We start from the raw sequence: 15,452 nt of genomic DNA, 5'->3' as shown, positions 1-15,452 counted from the left end.
CGGATTGAAACGACGAAAAAAGTAAAAGTACACGTGACAGGACGATAGTGTGTTTGTATTGAATTGGCAATATAGGTTTCTAATTAACGAAAACAACAATGGGAGAGCTACCATCAACGTTTTCCGCATTGCCAATATATTTCCGGAAGTATGGCGACAGGTTGCAGTTAGCAAGCTGGAGATTAGACCGATGACGCATTATACCATTCAGAAAACAATTAAATCCGTATGAAAATATCGACAGATTAAGAGCGATTAATATGCAAACTACATTTTGTAAATATGTGCATTTTCACCAAAACACTGTAGGAATTGTCAGCTACGATGGAGATCAGCGACGTTGTTCGCCGGTATACGGAATAACATCAACTCATTGAATTTGAATCCTCAACTGAATTTGTAGTCTCGATATCATCGTTAAGGTCAGAGCTTGAATGTTTTCTATTACAGTGTAGGCATGATTTTGACCTACCCCGAGAGTGGTTAATCTGCCGTAACAAGAAGCAACTGTGTAGTGGACCATCCCATAAGTGATATCAGGATGAGTATCGTGGTTTCAAACATGCGTCTACATTTTCCGCGAAATCGAGGGAATTTGGTGTTTCTGATCGGGACTATTTTCACCATCTTCATATTAGGAATGTCATATCGGAAAATTGACACTATGGTCCCAGAGGTTGAGTAAGTTGACATACACCTTTCAAAACTTGTCGTTATTGTGCAGGGATTAAGGTAACAATGGCGCTTTATAGATTTGATTAATATGACGAATTGTGTGAATGTGTGAATACAGACTCAGCCTGTAAATTGGTGGCAGGGACTCATGATTGATCGACAGATGCGTATTTAGGTCCACGGGTTAGATGCAGCTTTGAGATAGATGTAAAAATACAAACAATTAGATGGTTGGGCATGTGGGAGGGGAATTTAGACAGGAGGGAGAAAGTGTATGGGGAGAGAAAGTGAATGTGTTTTTTATGGTACAAGAGTATGGCAATCTTTGTGACTGTCCAGCCATTAGCTTTGAAACTAAAGAGATAGAGTCGTTTATTACAATTGTCGACTATGAACTTGAACACTGTTTATAATCGAACTACAGTATTTGCACATTGCCCTCGTACATACACACCACAGACAGACTCTCGCCATCAACCCGCTACATACAACACGATTGGAACTGATTTGGGATAATTGAATATTCATATTTTTCAAATTTCTCAAAAATGTTGAGTGCCCTATGGCTGAATGATGCAATCTTACAAATTAATCATAAAAACAAGTGTATAACTTAAAAAGAAAAGCAGATAAGCTTACATTTGCAGATTAGATTTGCATTATTTCACTATCCAATTATCCCAAATTAGTTCCAGTCGTGTTATGCTGTCTTTCAGTAGACCATACACTTTAACCCGAGCAAGAACATAGCATGTATCATTTGTGTATGCACATGGCATTTTGATAGTTGAAATCTTTTTATTGATGAGTTTTGCCATATCGTCGTTGAATTGGTGTGTACAGGTCATCATGAAAATAGTATAATTGTTTATAGAAGCATACTAAGCACGGAACTATACTGGTACATGTTGTTCAAATGCCAGGGGGTTGTATCAACATATTGGTGGACTTTATTTAAGACCATTTTACTTGAAAAATAACTGCATGAATAATAATGATATCAAAAGCCATGATTTTTCTTTACATGGCATGCAGTCTACATGTTCCCATGTGCGAATAATCTGAATTGTACTCATTAAGACAATAACCGGAAGCCATTTGACGAAAACAGAATTTTCATAATCATTCCGATTATCATGAACTATTGCATTCTTACTAATTGAATTGGTGATTATAATTACAGCAACGAAGATTTAGACGACTATGAAAACCAAATGAGGAGGCTTCGAGAAGGCGAATCGGCCATATTGCGACGTCATCATTCCCAGAATTCCCCACCTACATATATGGTCAAGTATCCCTGGGCTATGCATAAAAACTATTTACCAAACTTTTACACGCGGCGTAATGTTGGCGCTGACAATCGTTGGCCGAATGACCTATCTTACACAAATAGTACAATTGTTTTCGTTGATAATCACAACTCTGCTGGAGGCGTTATGAAAGAGTGTTTGTCTGCTATAGCAACCAATTTGTCATTACCGAAACCCTCCCTGGTTTGGAATAACAATGTTGGGAAATTCTACAAGGGCATCAAAGCGGAGGGGAGTGACCAATCCTTGGACAAGCTGTACCTCGGCGGTTTCTCTTTCGGTGTTTGTGACTACACCAATGAACCGTGTTCTTATTACACTGTGATCCGTGAGCCTTATGAGCGAATCATAGCGTCCTATGTTTACTGCAAGGGGAAGAGAGAACTTCCGTGTCAAGTGAGGAACGCCAAGGGCAGGCCGCTCTCCTTGAAAGAGTGGGCTTTGCGTCAGGGTAGTTTCTTCTTCCGACAGCTCCTTCACAACCCTGAAGTTTGCGGCCTGGATTATTTGTCAAAAATTGCAGAACTTCGCGAACCAGATGACCCATCGGCAACAACGATGCCGTGCTGGTACAAAAACAAACTTGTTCTCGACAAAATCATGACGAGAGAAGATAAGCATCAAGTTTTAGACTTCATCCTGGAGCACATTGAAACGTGGTTCTCCGTTGTTGGGATTACAGACGAATATGACACATTCTTGAGAGTTCTACAGCACGCATACAAGCTCCCCTTCGAATCACTTTGCAGTGAGACGATCGAAAACGTGGTTTTCAAAACTGATGGGGAGGATTATTTGTCACAGAGCGAACTACTGTACGAATTGAAAAGAGAACTCTTATCAGATCAAGATGTATTTGACGCACTCTATTTTGACGTTCGGATTTATCAGAAAATGCAGGAGATTTTCGTTACTCAAAAAGAGATATATTTTACATATTTTGATACGCATCCAACGGTTATGACTGAACCCACGAAATGATGACTGTGATCAACTTTTTATCACCTTTTTCTTACAGAGTTGAGTGGGAGGAAGGGGGTGTGCAGAAAACTTTTTAAAATGAGAACAATATGATAGTAAGCTTATAACACCTGCTCATGTATTTTGGATTTCGCTCATTTAGTTTTTGCTGAGTCATCACAGTAAAAAACGATTATTAGAGGAAAAGAATTGGAATATATTGCATAAGGGATACACCTATCAATAGGTTAAGCAAATTAATGTTAAAACTTTGTTTTACATTATTTTTCTCCTTAAATAAAACTTTAGCGTTAAGTGTTTCAGCAAAAACTAAATAAGCAAAAACCAAGAGTACTGTATTAACTTATACAAAAAAACATAGGTATAGTAAAAATTTAAAAACGTAAAAACATGTAGGTCATAGCACCTATTTCAGAGGACATGAGGGTTTGTACTGAAATGAGCAAGTTTTTGCCTTCACCATAAAGTTGTTAAATGAGTGTGAATTGTACTGTTGACATTTTCCCAAAGATTTGGACTCCTTAGATGTTTTGGCTAGATTAAAAGAAGGGAACCGATTAGTGGATATCGGATTGTAAAGAGTCACGTTTCTGACCACATATATGGAGTTTACAATGGCTTACCGGCTTAAAGAACAAGCCAATTTCTGAAGGGTATGATTTCAGCTTGAGTATTCGAATTTATAATATATTTTTGAGTTAGCAAGAAAGGATTCAACAAGTTACAACTACTTTTTACATAAAGAGAATTATTCAAGAAGATATTAAGGATGCCCTTAATATTACAAATGCATGATTTCGTGTCACCGTGATATTGAGTCTAATGTTTCACAGCAAAACATCAAAACAGGCGTAAAGTCTGAATTTCAGGGCACATAAGTGATTAAATCTAGTAGCCACGGATGATAGCGAGCAACAAAAGGGAGGTTTCTCGTCAGCAGTGGGCAACACATCCCTAAAACTGTACTAAGTGTGTGTTTCACCAAAAAGTTCGCTCGGCTACTTAATCGTTTATTTACTTGTTCGATTTTTTATCCATTATTTGATTACATTAAATTGTCATTTCTCACTTTTATTCATAATTTGATAAAATTAAAAGAAATATAGATATTGTTTACTAGCTACCTAGCATTTGCAGTCGCGGTTGCCATAGCTATTTGACAACCAGTTAATCTCATTCGTGCAAATACCAGCATACTTAGTTCTGAGAGTTCAAGACCTTTGCCAGAACTGAGTGGCGCCGAGGTCAGTAATATCGGTAAACACTCCTTCATTCAATGAATGCATAAAACTGAGTAAGCGATTTCTTCTGACACTATCCTTATTTTATTGCCATCAAGGTGTCACAGAAACATCAGGGTTTCCTTTCAAAAACAATAAACAGCATGTATCATACCATGTTAAACATTTTGATGAATTCCACAATGCTGTAAAATGCAAATTTGATTACGAGCATAGCGGTCTAAGGGATAAGCGCGTTACCATGACGACACGAGCGTTCAAGCTGGATATTATGGTAATGATTGCAACAGCTTGTTCACTACTTATAATGATTTACTGTGTGACACCATCCTGAAAAATAAATATGGATTTTTCACATTTTCGATATAACCACATGGAAATTATCATATGTAGTTTATTCCAAAGACGTCACTGGGAAAAGCGTCCGTCTCCGTTCCAGGTTGTATCGCCCTCTGCTTGTTTGATTGGAAATACTTTCCGGTAATAGGGCCTTTTGTATTATAATGGTCAGGAGGAAAATAGGGCATATATTTCGCATACTGACGTTAGTCATTCTAATATTGACGATTCACTCAACATTGAAACGCCTGCTGGTGATGAAAAGGTAGGTCTTTGGGTCACTATGATAAACCCAACAATAACACGCCTTCAACACATGAAACCAGCAGAATGTCATTACATGAGAGTACGTGTGTGTTAGGTTAGATATTGTGGATGATGACGTGTTGTATGGACATGTAGGTACCCACACAGGGATTCAGACAGGTGTAATAGGTTACACATAATTAAGCTAAAACACTGTATATATTTTGTGTGGGAATATTTGTAAGGACTACAAACGAAAGAAACGTTACGACTGAGCTATTACCTTCCACTTAATGTTGATTTTGTTCTGTTTTATATAGATTTAAAATCTGTTTGGAGCCGTTTTATTTATTATAGTTGCTTTTAGTGGTGCGACAGCTTGTGTTTTACATTGAGTTGATGACGTGATAAGTACAATGTATTCAGCGTAGAGACGTGTGAGTTTGTATCTATGTTAGTATTATAAATATGCTTACGAGTGTGAATGAGAGTGATTTGTTTCATCATCGAAAAGGAGTGCTTTGACGTCGATGTTTCGTTTAAAATCATATGGAGACTAGTGAGAATATAGGGAGAGACGCACATGCGTTGTCAGGACAGAATACGGTTGCCGTTAATGCAGATGAAAATGATAACTGCTATTTCATTGCATCCACAGGTACAAATATTTAGCAACTGTCAGGCAAGGTGAAACAATGACCACCTGGGACTCTCACGTTGTTGGCCCTGATCACACATACTTTGAAACGTCATGAAGCCAGATATGGCACCAACTCAATTAATGTCTTTATTAACGCCAATACCTTACTATATAAATGATTTTGAATACATTACACAATTTCAGCGTTTATTTGTTGTTAAAATTCGTAACAGGTATGGGTACAGGCGCCAGGAGACTAGTACCAGTATTGCAGCACCGCAGTTGAACAGTTCCCTCACTCGACAAAGCATACACAGAGACATAACTACAAAATGCCCATGGATTGTCCGAAAAAATACCCTACCCAATTTTTACACCAGAAGAGGAGCGTTTGGAATTGATGACAATTTCTCGCCATCTTCGCCCTATGCAAACGGAAATGTTGTATTTCTTCACAATCAAAAATCTGGAGGAACGACAATAAAAGGATGCTTGCGTCAAATCGCGGCAAAACTGAATATTCCTCAACCAACCCTTATATGGAATGCTAATGCGGCTGAATTTTATTTGATTTTGAGTAAACGAAACGATTCGGGAGAAAATATTACGTTGTCAAAATTTTACTACGGTGGACACACTTTTCGGGTGTGTGATTTTGCAAGTAAACCCTGCTCTTACTTCACAGTTCTACGAGATCCCGTCGAACGCGTGATTTCATCTTATGAATTCTGCAAGGTTAGGTACATGGAACCACAGTGTCGTGTACGCAATGCCTCTGAAGTGTCAATCAATGAGTGGGCCGTGAGTCAAGGCAGTTTCTTTTTCAGACAGCTCTCTTACAATCCTCTGTTTTGCATGAGATTTTTCGACGACCTTTTGCGGAAACTTGTGAAGCCAGGAGATTTGCCGACTGCAATTGGACACTCTCAGTGCTGGTACAGAAACGAGCTGATAATAAATCATTTATTGACCGAAGACGATAAATATGCTATACTTCATTACATCTTGGACAATTTGGAAAATTGGTTTGCTGTTATTGGCCTCACTGAAGAATGGGAAACGACGTTGCATTTGCTCCAGAAAGCGTACAATCTTCCTTTTCATTCGACATGCTCAGGCAAAATGACGAACTACCATCCTTATACCGAGGAAGGAGAGCGCCATCGCTCGGTAACATCTGGACATTTCAGCAGACGAGAAATTGTAGAAAGTTTGAAGAAACGGCTTTGGAGTGACAAGGATGTTATTCAAGCATTAAAATTCGACCTAATAATTTACGAAAGAGCTAAGGAAATATTCTCATCTCAAGTACAAGCATACAACCAGACGCTGTCAGTTACGTGATTTCCAAAAATTCTTGCCTGAGATTTTGTGTAAAACTTTTTTTTTTTTTTTTTTTTTTTTTTTTTTTTTTGAGAGAGAGAGAGAGAGAGAGAGAGAGAGAGAGAGAGAGAGAGAGAGAGAGAGAGAGAGAGAGAGGGGGTCTTTGTCTCCGCTATGACATTGCAATATCCTGACAATAAGGTCGTGCGCGCCTCGAAATCCAAAGACTAACTTTTGGTCAAACTTTCCATAAGGGAACATTAAGCCATTCCTTTTCTAAATCAAGAATAAAAAGCAGGGGTTACCGTTCAAAATTTGGTATTAGAGAAACAAATTACCCAATCTTTCCCGACTCTCTAAATAAGTGGCCGCCTTCTCTGTGTCAACTGTATGGAGAGAATTAAATTTTCGATTTTCACAGAAATGAGGCAATAAAAACTTTATCTACCCCATTAGATTCTAATGGTAGACTAAAAAGTATTGAGGAAATTTGAGTTCGAACATCTGTCCCCGGGGCGCATTCTACCTTAACTAGCCATGGTCATCGTATTATCGTGGGAAATCAATGGAACTGTTGTAGACATCACATCTTGCTCTACCATTCGGGAATTTGTCATGCAACCATGTAGCCAGCAGCAATAACGAGGTGAAATCAGTTATATAAGGGATGTATTTGTGAGGCGGCACACAACGAACTATGATGCCGATAGGAGAGATTTTTTGTTATAAAGTGTCTCATATTCTCAAGAAAGCTGTCCGAGGAATTTAAAAATTATAAGTAAGAATTGTGACTCTAACTCGTGAACATACTATTTGCACAATTCCTTTTTTTGCATTCCACCATTTTGCATAGTTTTATTCTATTTTATTCACTTAAAAATTTTTATCATTCAACTTGAATCCTAACACTGAAACTATACAAGTATTTGCTGAGTGAACTTCATATTTCACAGTAACTGACAATGGAGTTTTTTATATGACTCGGGGAATATCGTTTTACTCAGTTTTTCGACTGCTTGATCCATTCGCTTTAAAATTTATTACGGTATGAATTTTATCGATAACTGTGAATGGTCTTCCCTGGCTCTATCCTCCATAATGCAGACCCGTACCTATTGTCACCCTACGTTTATACTCTACTGAATGAACAGGAAAATATACACACAAAAAACTATCCCGACGTTAGGGACGAGCACTGTTAACATCGGGGGGCGGAAAGAGCATAAGGGGGCACGAGAAAACTGGGTGTTCGGGGCGGGGGCCCTTGAAAATTCCAGAGACAAGTGAAGAAAACTTTCCAGCTAGTCCATGCAAATGAAATAAATATACATGGCAGATAACAGATTTAATGGGGACTGAACAAAAGTAGTCTTTCATACGAAACCTTATTCTTGGGTTATCCAATGAAAAGCCTGTATTTCAATGACTTACTATGGAAAAGCTAAAATAAAGTGTACTGTTGACATTCTGTTTGCTTTTTTTGTATTAATCACTCATTGGGATAGGACCCAACTAGTAAGTAGCCTGATACAACTCGTGTATCAGACAACTGTTGTCAAACAGGACAGTAGTAGTTTTCCGTATTGCAACCTTATAGCTACTGCCTTTTCCCTGACAGATATAACGATAGTACAGAGTGTCATGGAGTGGCATGGTTCTTTGTTCGTTTGCTCAATTGTGAGATATTATTGCACACCAAAACATCTTACTTAATATTACATTAAAGGGACAAAGTCGCCCATTTTTCGTGAAACTTGTTTGATACAAGTCACTACCTATATTGTTTGACATGTTGAAAGATACTAAATAAATGGGTGACCATGCATAAATTCGACCCCCATTTTAAACAAATTAAATGAAACCAGTGCGATAATGAATTAATGGTCATGACCATTAATTCATTTTTGCGATGGTTTCGTGTATGTTGTCTAAAACTGGGGTCGAATATATGCATGGTCACCCATTCATTCAGTATCTTTCAACATGTCGAACAATATAAGAAGTAACTTGTATCAAACAAATTTCACGAAAAATCGGCGACTTTGTCCCTTTAATCAGTCACTGTTGTGGAAGTTCCATATTTTTATCAGTCTGTTGATGACTCAAACAGTGCGGACTGACTGAAAATATTCTAGTTTTAAATGTTACAGTAATATTTAAAGTTACATGTGTTCTACCAGTTCTGCGAAAGAGTATAGACAATATTTATGGTATGTCCATATTAATGTTTGTTTAAGGGCTTGCTGATTTTAGCGGCACAAATTCTCATTCTCTCCCTCTCTCTCTCTCTCTCTCTCTCTCTCTCTCTCTCTCTCTCTCTCTCTCTCTCTCTCTCTCTCTCTCTCTCTCTCTCTCTCTCTCTCTCTCTCTCTCTCTCTCTCTCTCTCTCTCTGAGAGAGAGAGAGAGAGAGAGAGAGAGAGAGAGAGAGAGAGAGAGAGAGAGAGGTACACACACCAGTTACCCAGTAGGAGCTTATGCAATAAGAGCACCTTTGGTCTGTATATTTTTCTATAATTACGTAATTTTTTTTTTTTACTAACAGCCGGGTCTCTAAAAATGTTTGCTGATGTTTAGAGGTGAGAAAATCAATTGATTAAATATTTATATTGTTCTGGTGGAATGACCGACTTGTGTGGGGAGAACAGATTCTGCTATTATTCAATCTCTACTGCAGCATATGCAGTTGTTGCGAGAATCATTTAGGACGTAGTAACTGACAGTTTGGATGTGATTTGTGCTGTTTTGGTAATGCTGTTTTGAAATGTCCAAAATGTGAGTGTTATTACGTCATATGCAAGTTTCAGGGTAAAAGTGCGTGACTAGAGCGAGAAACTGACGCTTTCTCGCAATCGGTGAGAATCTGTTCTTATTCTCACCGCTGTCGGTGAGAAAATTTTAATCTCCACTGGAGATTGGTGAGAAATGCACTCCTTGGCGAGAATCAAGTGTTAGAAACAAATTCTCACCGGTGAGAATGGAAATTCTCACTAAGTACAGCGAGAATGGAAATTCACTGGCGAGAATCATCAAGACTCGCCGTTCGGAGTCTTTATGATTCTCACCAATGAACGGCGAGTCTTGATGATTCTCGCCAGTGAATTTCAATTCTCGCTGTACTTAGTGAGAATTTCCATTCTCACCGGTGAGAATTTGTTCTCACACTTGATTCTCGCCAAGGAGTGCATTTCTCACCAATCTCCAGTGGAGATTAAAATTTTCTCACCGACAGCGGTGAGAATAAGAACAGATTCTCACCGATTGCGAGAAAGCGTCAGTTTCTCGCTCTAGTCACGCACTTTTTCCTATAGTGTGCAAGTTTCATGGTCAGAAGTGGTGAGAGCACTGTTTGTCCGCCCTCTATGGCTCGATTTGAAAAAATCCACTCTATTCAAAAACAGGAGTCGATTTCTAAGTATCTTTATTAAACTATTTTGAAACAAAATAAGAATAATCAAATATCTCCCTGTCCATAAATAGACTCGGTGCTAACAACCCAATGCAATTACAAATTATGTCTCATCATAGGAACACATGCTTCATGATAAAACACGCTTGACTTTTGTATTCAAAGAATTCCACATAATGCACCAAAAAAATAATCAAAAACAATGGCATCAGAAAGAACCAATGAGATGAAAGGGCAAAGCTATGGGAACCTCACTGTCAAAGCTGAACACAGCTTAGTCTGTGCGGTCAAAGGTTACAGGTGTCACATGCATATTCAAAATAGTTGTCATTCAGCAATAGTTGTCATATACAAGAAAATAAACGTTTCACTGAAAACATTTCAGATCCCTTGTAACTTGATTTACACATACAAATATCACATGATAGCTACAACTGGCCTTGAGGCTCCTAAATGGGCTTGATAGGAACTAAACCTTTGCAAATTACTCCTGTACACCTTTTTTTTTCAAGTCCTGCAGCGATGTTTTTCTGACAATTCTCAGCCCACCAAACACTAACTCTGGTCAAAGGTCATTTGTTGAAAAAAAACCTTTTATTTTGCAGCAGTGAGCTGTTGCATAGACACTGTTACTTTTAGGTACTTCAAGTCAGATATATCCTGCCACATCCTTTTTTCCCTGTAATGCTATTTTACGGTTTGCAATTTACAGAGTGACTGCTGGGTTAGATATATGCCATTAACACTGAACCTGATCACAGTGGCACTTTCTCTGCCAGAATACTATAAATCTTCAATAGATTTCCCTTTTGATGCATTTTCAAGGAATTTCAGAAGACCGTTTCTTTTTCTTCTTCCAAATCATGTCAAAATACCAAGTGTTCAACCTGTCAAAATGGTCGAGGTTATTGTTGACAATTGAATTTTAGTCCAGACTAGAATTCATTTGTCATCCATCACACTGCATACTGTACACAATTTTATGTTTGGAAGATTTCCAATCGTCAACGAAAGAAGAAAAGAAATGTACTGGTATTTCTTTTCAAGAACACAAAATAACAAAATCATATTTGTTGCTTAAAACACTTTTAACATAATGTTAGACCTAGGAAAACGATAAATATCAAATCTATAAATCATTTCAGCAATGAAGTCATTGCTAACTTTGAAGAAACACAGTGATTAAATGTCTTCACTGGATTTCATCTGTGATTTGACACTCTGATAGGTGTACCATGTTAGCAGGCTATGCCTATCCATTCAAGATATCTGGTATTACAACTTATTGTAAGTAATTCAATTACTCTTGTATAAACAAAATTACTTTGGACCTGGTAATTTTATTACCCTACACTGGTATCAAAGAATATTTTATTGGCGTTCATTTAAAGACACTATGATTGCTGTCTGAGTCTACTTTGAGTCTTCTCGTGTGACAGTTTTGTGTTTAGGACTGTGTATGACATTGTACACAGCAGCACCCAGCGCTACTTCCTCAGGCGTTTTAATGTAGTTATGTAGCTCAGAATTAGGAATATCATCCTCTGTCAGTTCAGGAGAGTTGGAAACAAATTTAATGGGGCTTTCTCCAACTTCATCATCATTATCACGTTTTCTCTTCTTGCGGCTGCGTGTTTTAAATGGGAATGGTGATGCATCACTTCCTGATTCCCTGTCACTATTTTCTGCCTTAGATTCATGAGTTTCTTTGATGGATGATTCTAAAGTAAATCTGTGGCTCAAGATATCATCCAAATACTTAGTGACAGTTTTACTGTTCAAGACATCCTTGTTGACCCAAGGTAGCTTTTCTGCTAGTTTCACGAGAAGGCTTTCAAGTTCACTGACTCTCTTCAGAGCAGTCTGATTCACCTCCATGTCATGTTTTTTGCAAAACTGTGTATATGTTCCACCTCTTTTTGTTGACCCTACAGTTGTTTTCCAAATCAAATAGGCTGCTGCAAGAACAGCTAGTTCTGCATTCCGACCACAAGAGATCCATGAACTCTCAACCAGTTCGACTAATTTCTTTGTTTTCTCGATGAAGCTGTGATCAGCAAGTCCATACTTTTTCAAAGTAGGATCGACAACTTCCATCAGAGAAGCCGAGCTTGCTTGAATGTCAAGTTCCGAAGACAAAAGTTTCAGAACAGCGTTAAATTCAGGCTTGGAGCAATCTAGCAATTGGCACATATCTTTGATAGTAACTGGGTAGTCTTGCTGCCGACAGGCTACATACAGACAACATCCACTCAAAATGAACTTTCTTCTTGTAGTGTGATGCCTAAAGTATGCGTCATATGCATATTTGAAATGTGAAATGGCACCTTCTTTAACCTCTGGCGGAACTCTGAGTTTTTTAGAAAGATCAGTCACATGATTGATTCCTGTTAGCTTGCCTCTGGGTATGAGACCACTCAAATCTTGTCTCATGGACCTGTTGACTTTTGAGCTTGGTGCGGTGCCATCAAAAAAGGCAAACGTTCCAAGAGTGCCAGTTTCTGACTGGAAGCTCTGCTCTTCAATGACTGTACCACAGCTTGTACAAACCACTTGATCATGACTGTAGTGTTCGTCTCTCTCAACCGTACCTTCTCCACACTGCGGACACTTTCTTGACATCTGCTGTCACTGATATGGTGTCTACGTTCTGAAGATACGAAAAATGAGAATTAAAAGAGTGGCATACATGTATCATGGTCAACATTCTTTGTAGCGGGCAATAAATTTTAAAGATACAAATGAGGTTATAACGGTTGCCTGAACCACAAAGCCAGGAATACAGACACCTGTAATGTACGACATGATGAAATTCCCAGCTGTGAAAATCCATTAGCATTTTCATAAAGTGTATTACAAAATTACAACTACCATTAACGTATCCCGGCATTTTAGGGGGATGAGAAGCAGTTTCAATCAGATCCCATCTTTTAAAGTTCCTACATCAGACGTACACTATTTCAAGTTATCCCGCCTTGAAATTAATCATCTACTTCAACTAGCTATTAAAATAAAGGTCAGAGTTTATATTGAGCACCTTATCTTTCTATCATTTCCTGACATACGTGGACAATGTGTCCAGGCAATTATACTAAAATTGTATAACTCAAAATGTTATGTATTATTCAAAATGTGAAATGTTATCATGTGATATAATTTAGTGTTTCAAGGAAACATGCCTGGTATGTATTCATATAACTACAAAAAAGAATGGTAATTTTCATATTAACATCAGGTAACCAGAGAGGTCAGCCAGTTGCGAGCTCAGCCAGTACCCACGCCGACCAACTCGGCCAGTGGGAGAGGTCAGCCACTTACATATATGATTGCGTACACATTCTCTTCACAGTCAACAGATGCTTTTATACACAAGCCAAATTTAGTTTTTTGATGTTATTTTGTTGAACATTCAGAAAACAACACAAAGACGTTCCACTCTGAAAAAAGTATTGGTCAGCCTCAGCATGGATGTAATATTTTTGTACACCCATGGCCTCAGCGTTTCTGTAGATTGCAAGCAGGGCATATGATTGAGAGGTACAATGTGTAGGCAGTGATTGTTGGATGAATAACGTTTTATGTCAGGGTTTGATGGTAGTAAATCTAGGTTTAACCTGTTCACCCCAATTCCCTGTAAAGAGGTCCACATTCACCATTGATAACAATGGGTTTGGGCCAAACCATGGTGGTGAAAGGGTTCAGGGTTTTTTAATGGAAAGCAAAACACACTGTGCGACTGATGTCATCGTGTAGTTACCATTGGAGCAAGGAGGTACCTCCATGGTGGAAGGAAGTTTGCAAACATCACGCTCATGACATTGATATCGCTTTCACAATATAACTTTGGCGAGACCAAGAAAATAGAATAACACTGTAGTCTCATCATATAACCATACTCCTACTGGCCGAGTTCGCCTACTGGCTGACTTCTCCAGCTGGCTGAGCTCATAACTGGCCGAGTTCTCCTACCGGCCGGGCTTGCAACTGGCCTACCTCTCTTGTATTCATGAGCATCAGCTTCAAGCCACTTGCATTTCAGCAAAAGTTGGAGATTTGCAGCTGAAAGTTTTATATGATGTTTTTATTTATATTTGCTTTTAATGTCAACAACAGTTTCTTGTTCTCCTCCCCAAATGGATGTTGAGATACACAGTGTTCAACTTGTCAACTTAGCCTGTACATGTGTAGACTGCATTGTTATTATTGACAAGTGAATTCTGGTTCTGACTAGAATTCAAACGTAAACAATAACTGAGCATTTCACATGTACAGGCGCTGTTAAGACAAGCTGAATAGCCGGTGTTTTAGGATTTTTAACGAACTCGTACTGAGACTCAGCTCGAGCAAAGTTAGGGGTGACTATGCTAGCTGTGTGCCCTTCGGTACCAGTATTGTACTGTCACTCACTTGCTCGGTATGGTAAGGATTGCAGCAAGCAAGCCTGCTTAATCCATATAGTCCTAGCTCCCTCGACCCTCCGGACGCAGGGTAGTCTTGAGCTGGAAGTTAAATGCTCTGGATAAACTGCAATGTGCCTTCAGTCTATGCTATGCACGGCATTGATTCCTGTGATTGCCTTCACCATGCTCACACCCAGCCATACTGGGCAGAGCGCCTTTCAGGGGGTGTGTACGCGTTTTCATGTATGCGCTGGCTAAGTTACATTGCACCATGGAGGTCGAGGTAGGGCTTACACGTTACAGTGCACCATGAAGGAAGAAGCGTTTCTAGTTCCATGAAGTGCCCACATGTACAGATGTCTAAATCAGGAATGTATCTAAGACTCCATAATCGCCATCATCACTATTGGTAATTTTGATTTTTGTGGAGTGACACCACAATGGACAGCAACCCGGAAGTGATCACGCAATTGTAGTGGCAATCAGAAGTTGAATGAATATTTACATCGGATCTCACCTTAGAATGACCGAATTGCCTGAGCCAAACACAGCAAAATCCGTCGTCTGAGGCGCGAAAGCTCTTCTCCTGCAGGAAGATGCGTCTTAGTACTTCGTGTGCCCGGCATAACATACGCAATATGAACGTTGCCGAAACAGAGGTCACTGTCTAGAGGTCATCACAGCGCGGCGCTGTTCAAAGGTTGACGCCCACTTGTGACAGGATAATGACGTACTTTGATAAGAACTCTCGTTTGCTTTTCTGGCAATATTTGTCATATATAGCCGTATTTTGCCATCAGTCAGTTAGCCTGTTTGATAGTTAATTCATTTTTGTATTTGTTTGTGTGTTTATTTCAACATTCTAGTTTTTCTTATTAATTCTTTTC

General features: G+C 38.8%; 2 protein-coding genes across 3 annotated transcripts; one reads left to right on the top strand and one right to left on the bottom strand.

Annotated features, from left to right (window-relative positions):
* Positions 1–267: 267 nt before the first annotated feature.
* LOC139119714 (uncharacterized) lies at positions 268–6,819 on the top strand. 2 transcript variants are annotated; one of them, XM_070683578.1, is made up of 3 exons: positions 268–681; positions 1,859–4,814; positions 5,669–6,819. In XM_070683578.1, exons 2-3 carry the CDS (start codon positions 4,714–4,716, stop codon positions 6,777–6,779), a joined length of 1,212 nt encoding a protein of 403 aa, XP_070539679.1. In that variant the 5' UTR covers positions 268–681; positions 1,859–4,713; the 3' UTR covers positions 6,780–6,819. The 2 variants fall into 2 exon arrangements, with proteins under 2 accessions (XP_070539679.1, XP_070539680.1); XM_070683579.1 differs by lacking the exon at positions 5,669–6,819 and having other exon boundaries at positions 275–681; positions 1,859–3,550.
* A 3,341-nt stretch (positions 6,820–10,160) lies between these two features.
* Positions 10,161–15,232, bottom strand: LOC139119713 (transcription factor IIIB 50 kDa subunit-like). Its single transcript, XM_070683577.1, has 2 exons — positions 15,083–15,232; positions 10,161–12,815 (listed from the first exon to the last, which is right to left on the bottom strand). Exon 2 carries the CDS (start codon positions 12,785–12,787, stop codon positions 11,579–11,581), a length of 1,209 nt encoding a protein of 402 aa, XP_070539678.1. The 5' UTR covers positions 12,788–12,815; positions 15,083–15,232; the 3' UTR covers positions 10,161–11,578.
* Between the last annotated feature and the right edge of the window lie 220 nt (positions 15,233–15,452).

Source organism: Ptychodera flava, chromosome 20 (genome assembly GCF_041260155.1).
Source record: "Ptychodera flava strain L36383 chromosome 20, AS_Pfla_20210202, whole genome shotgun sequence".
In the NCBI taxonomy this organism is placed as follows: Eukaryota; Metazoa; Hemichordata; class Enteropneusta; family Ptychoderidae; genus Ptychodera; species Ptychodera flava.
The sequence above is the reverse complement of the archived record's forward strand: the minus strand, read 5'-3'. Positions and strand labels throughout refer to the sequence as shown.

What these genes read in the sequence shown, in the direction of transcription:
- LOC139119714 (XM_070683579.1), top strand. Translation starts at nt 542, where the DNA reads ATGAGTATCGTGGTTTCAAACATGCGTCTACATTTTCCGCGAAATCGA. An exon ending in ACTATGGTCCCAGAGGTTGA is followed by an intron (nt 682 to 1,858) that starts GTAAGTTGACAT and finishes TTATAATTACAG; the next exon opens with CAACGAAGATTTAGACGACT.
- LOC139119713 (XM_070683577.1), bottom strand. Translation starts at nt 12,787, where the DNA reads ATGTCAAGAAAGTGTCCGCAGTGTGGAGAAGGTACGGTTGAGAGAGAC.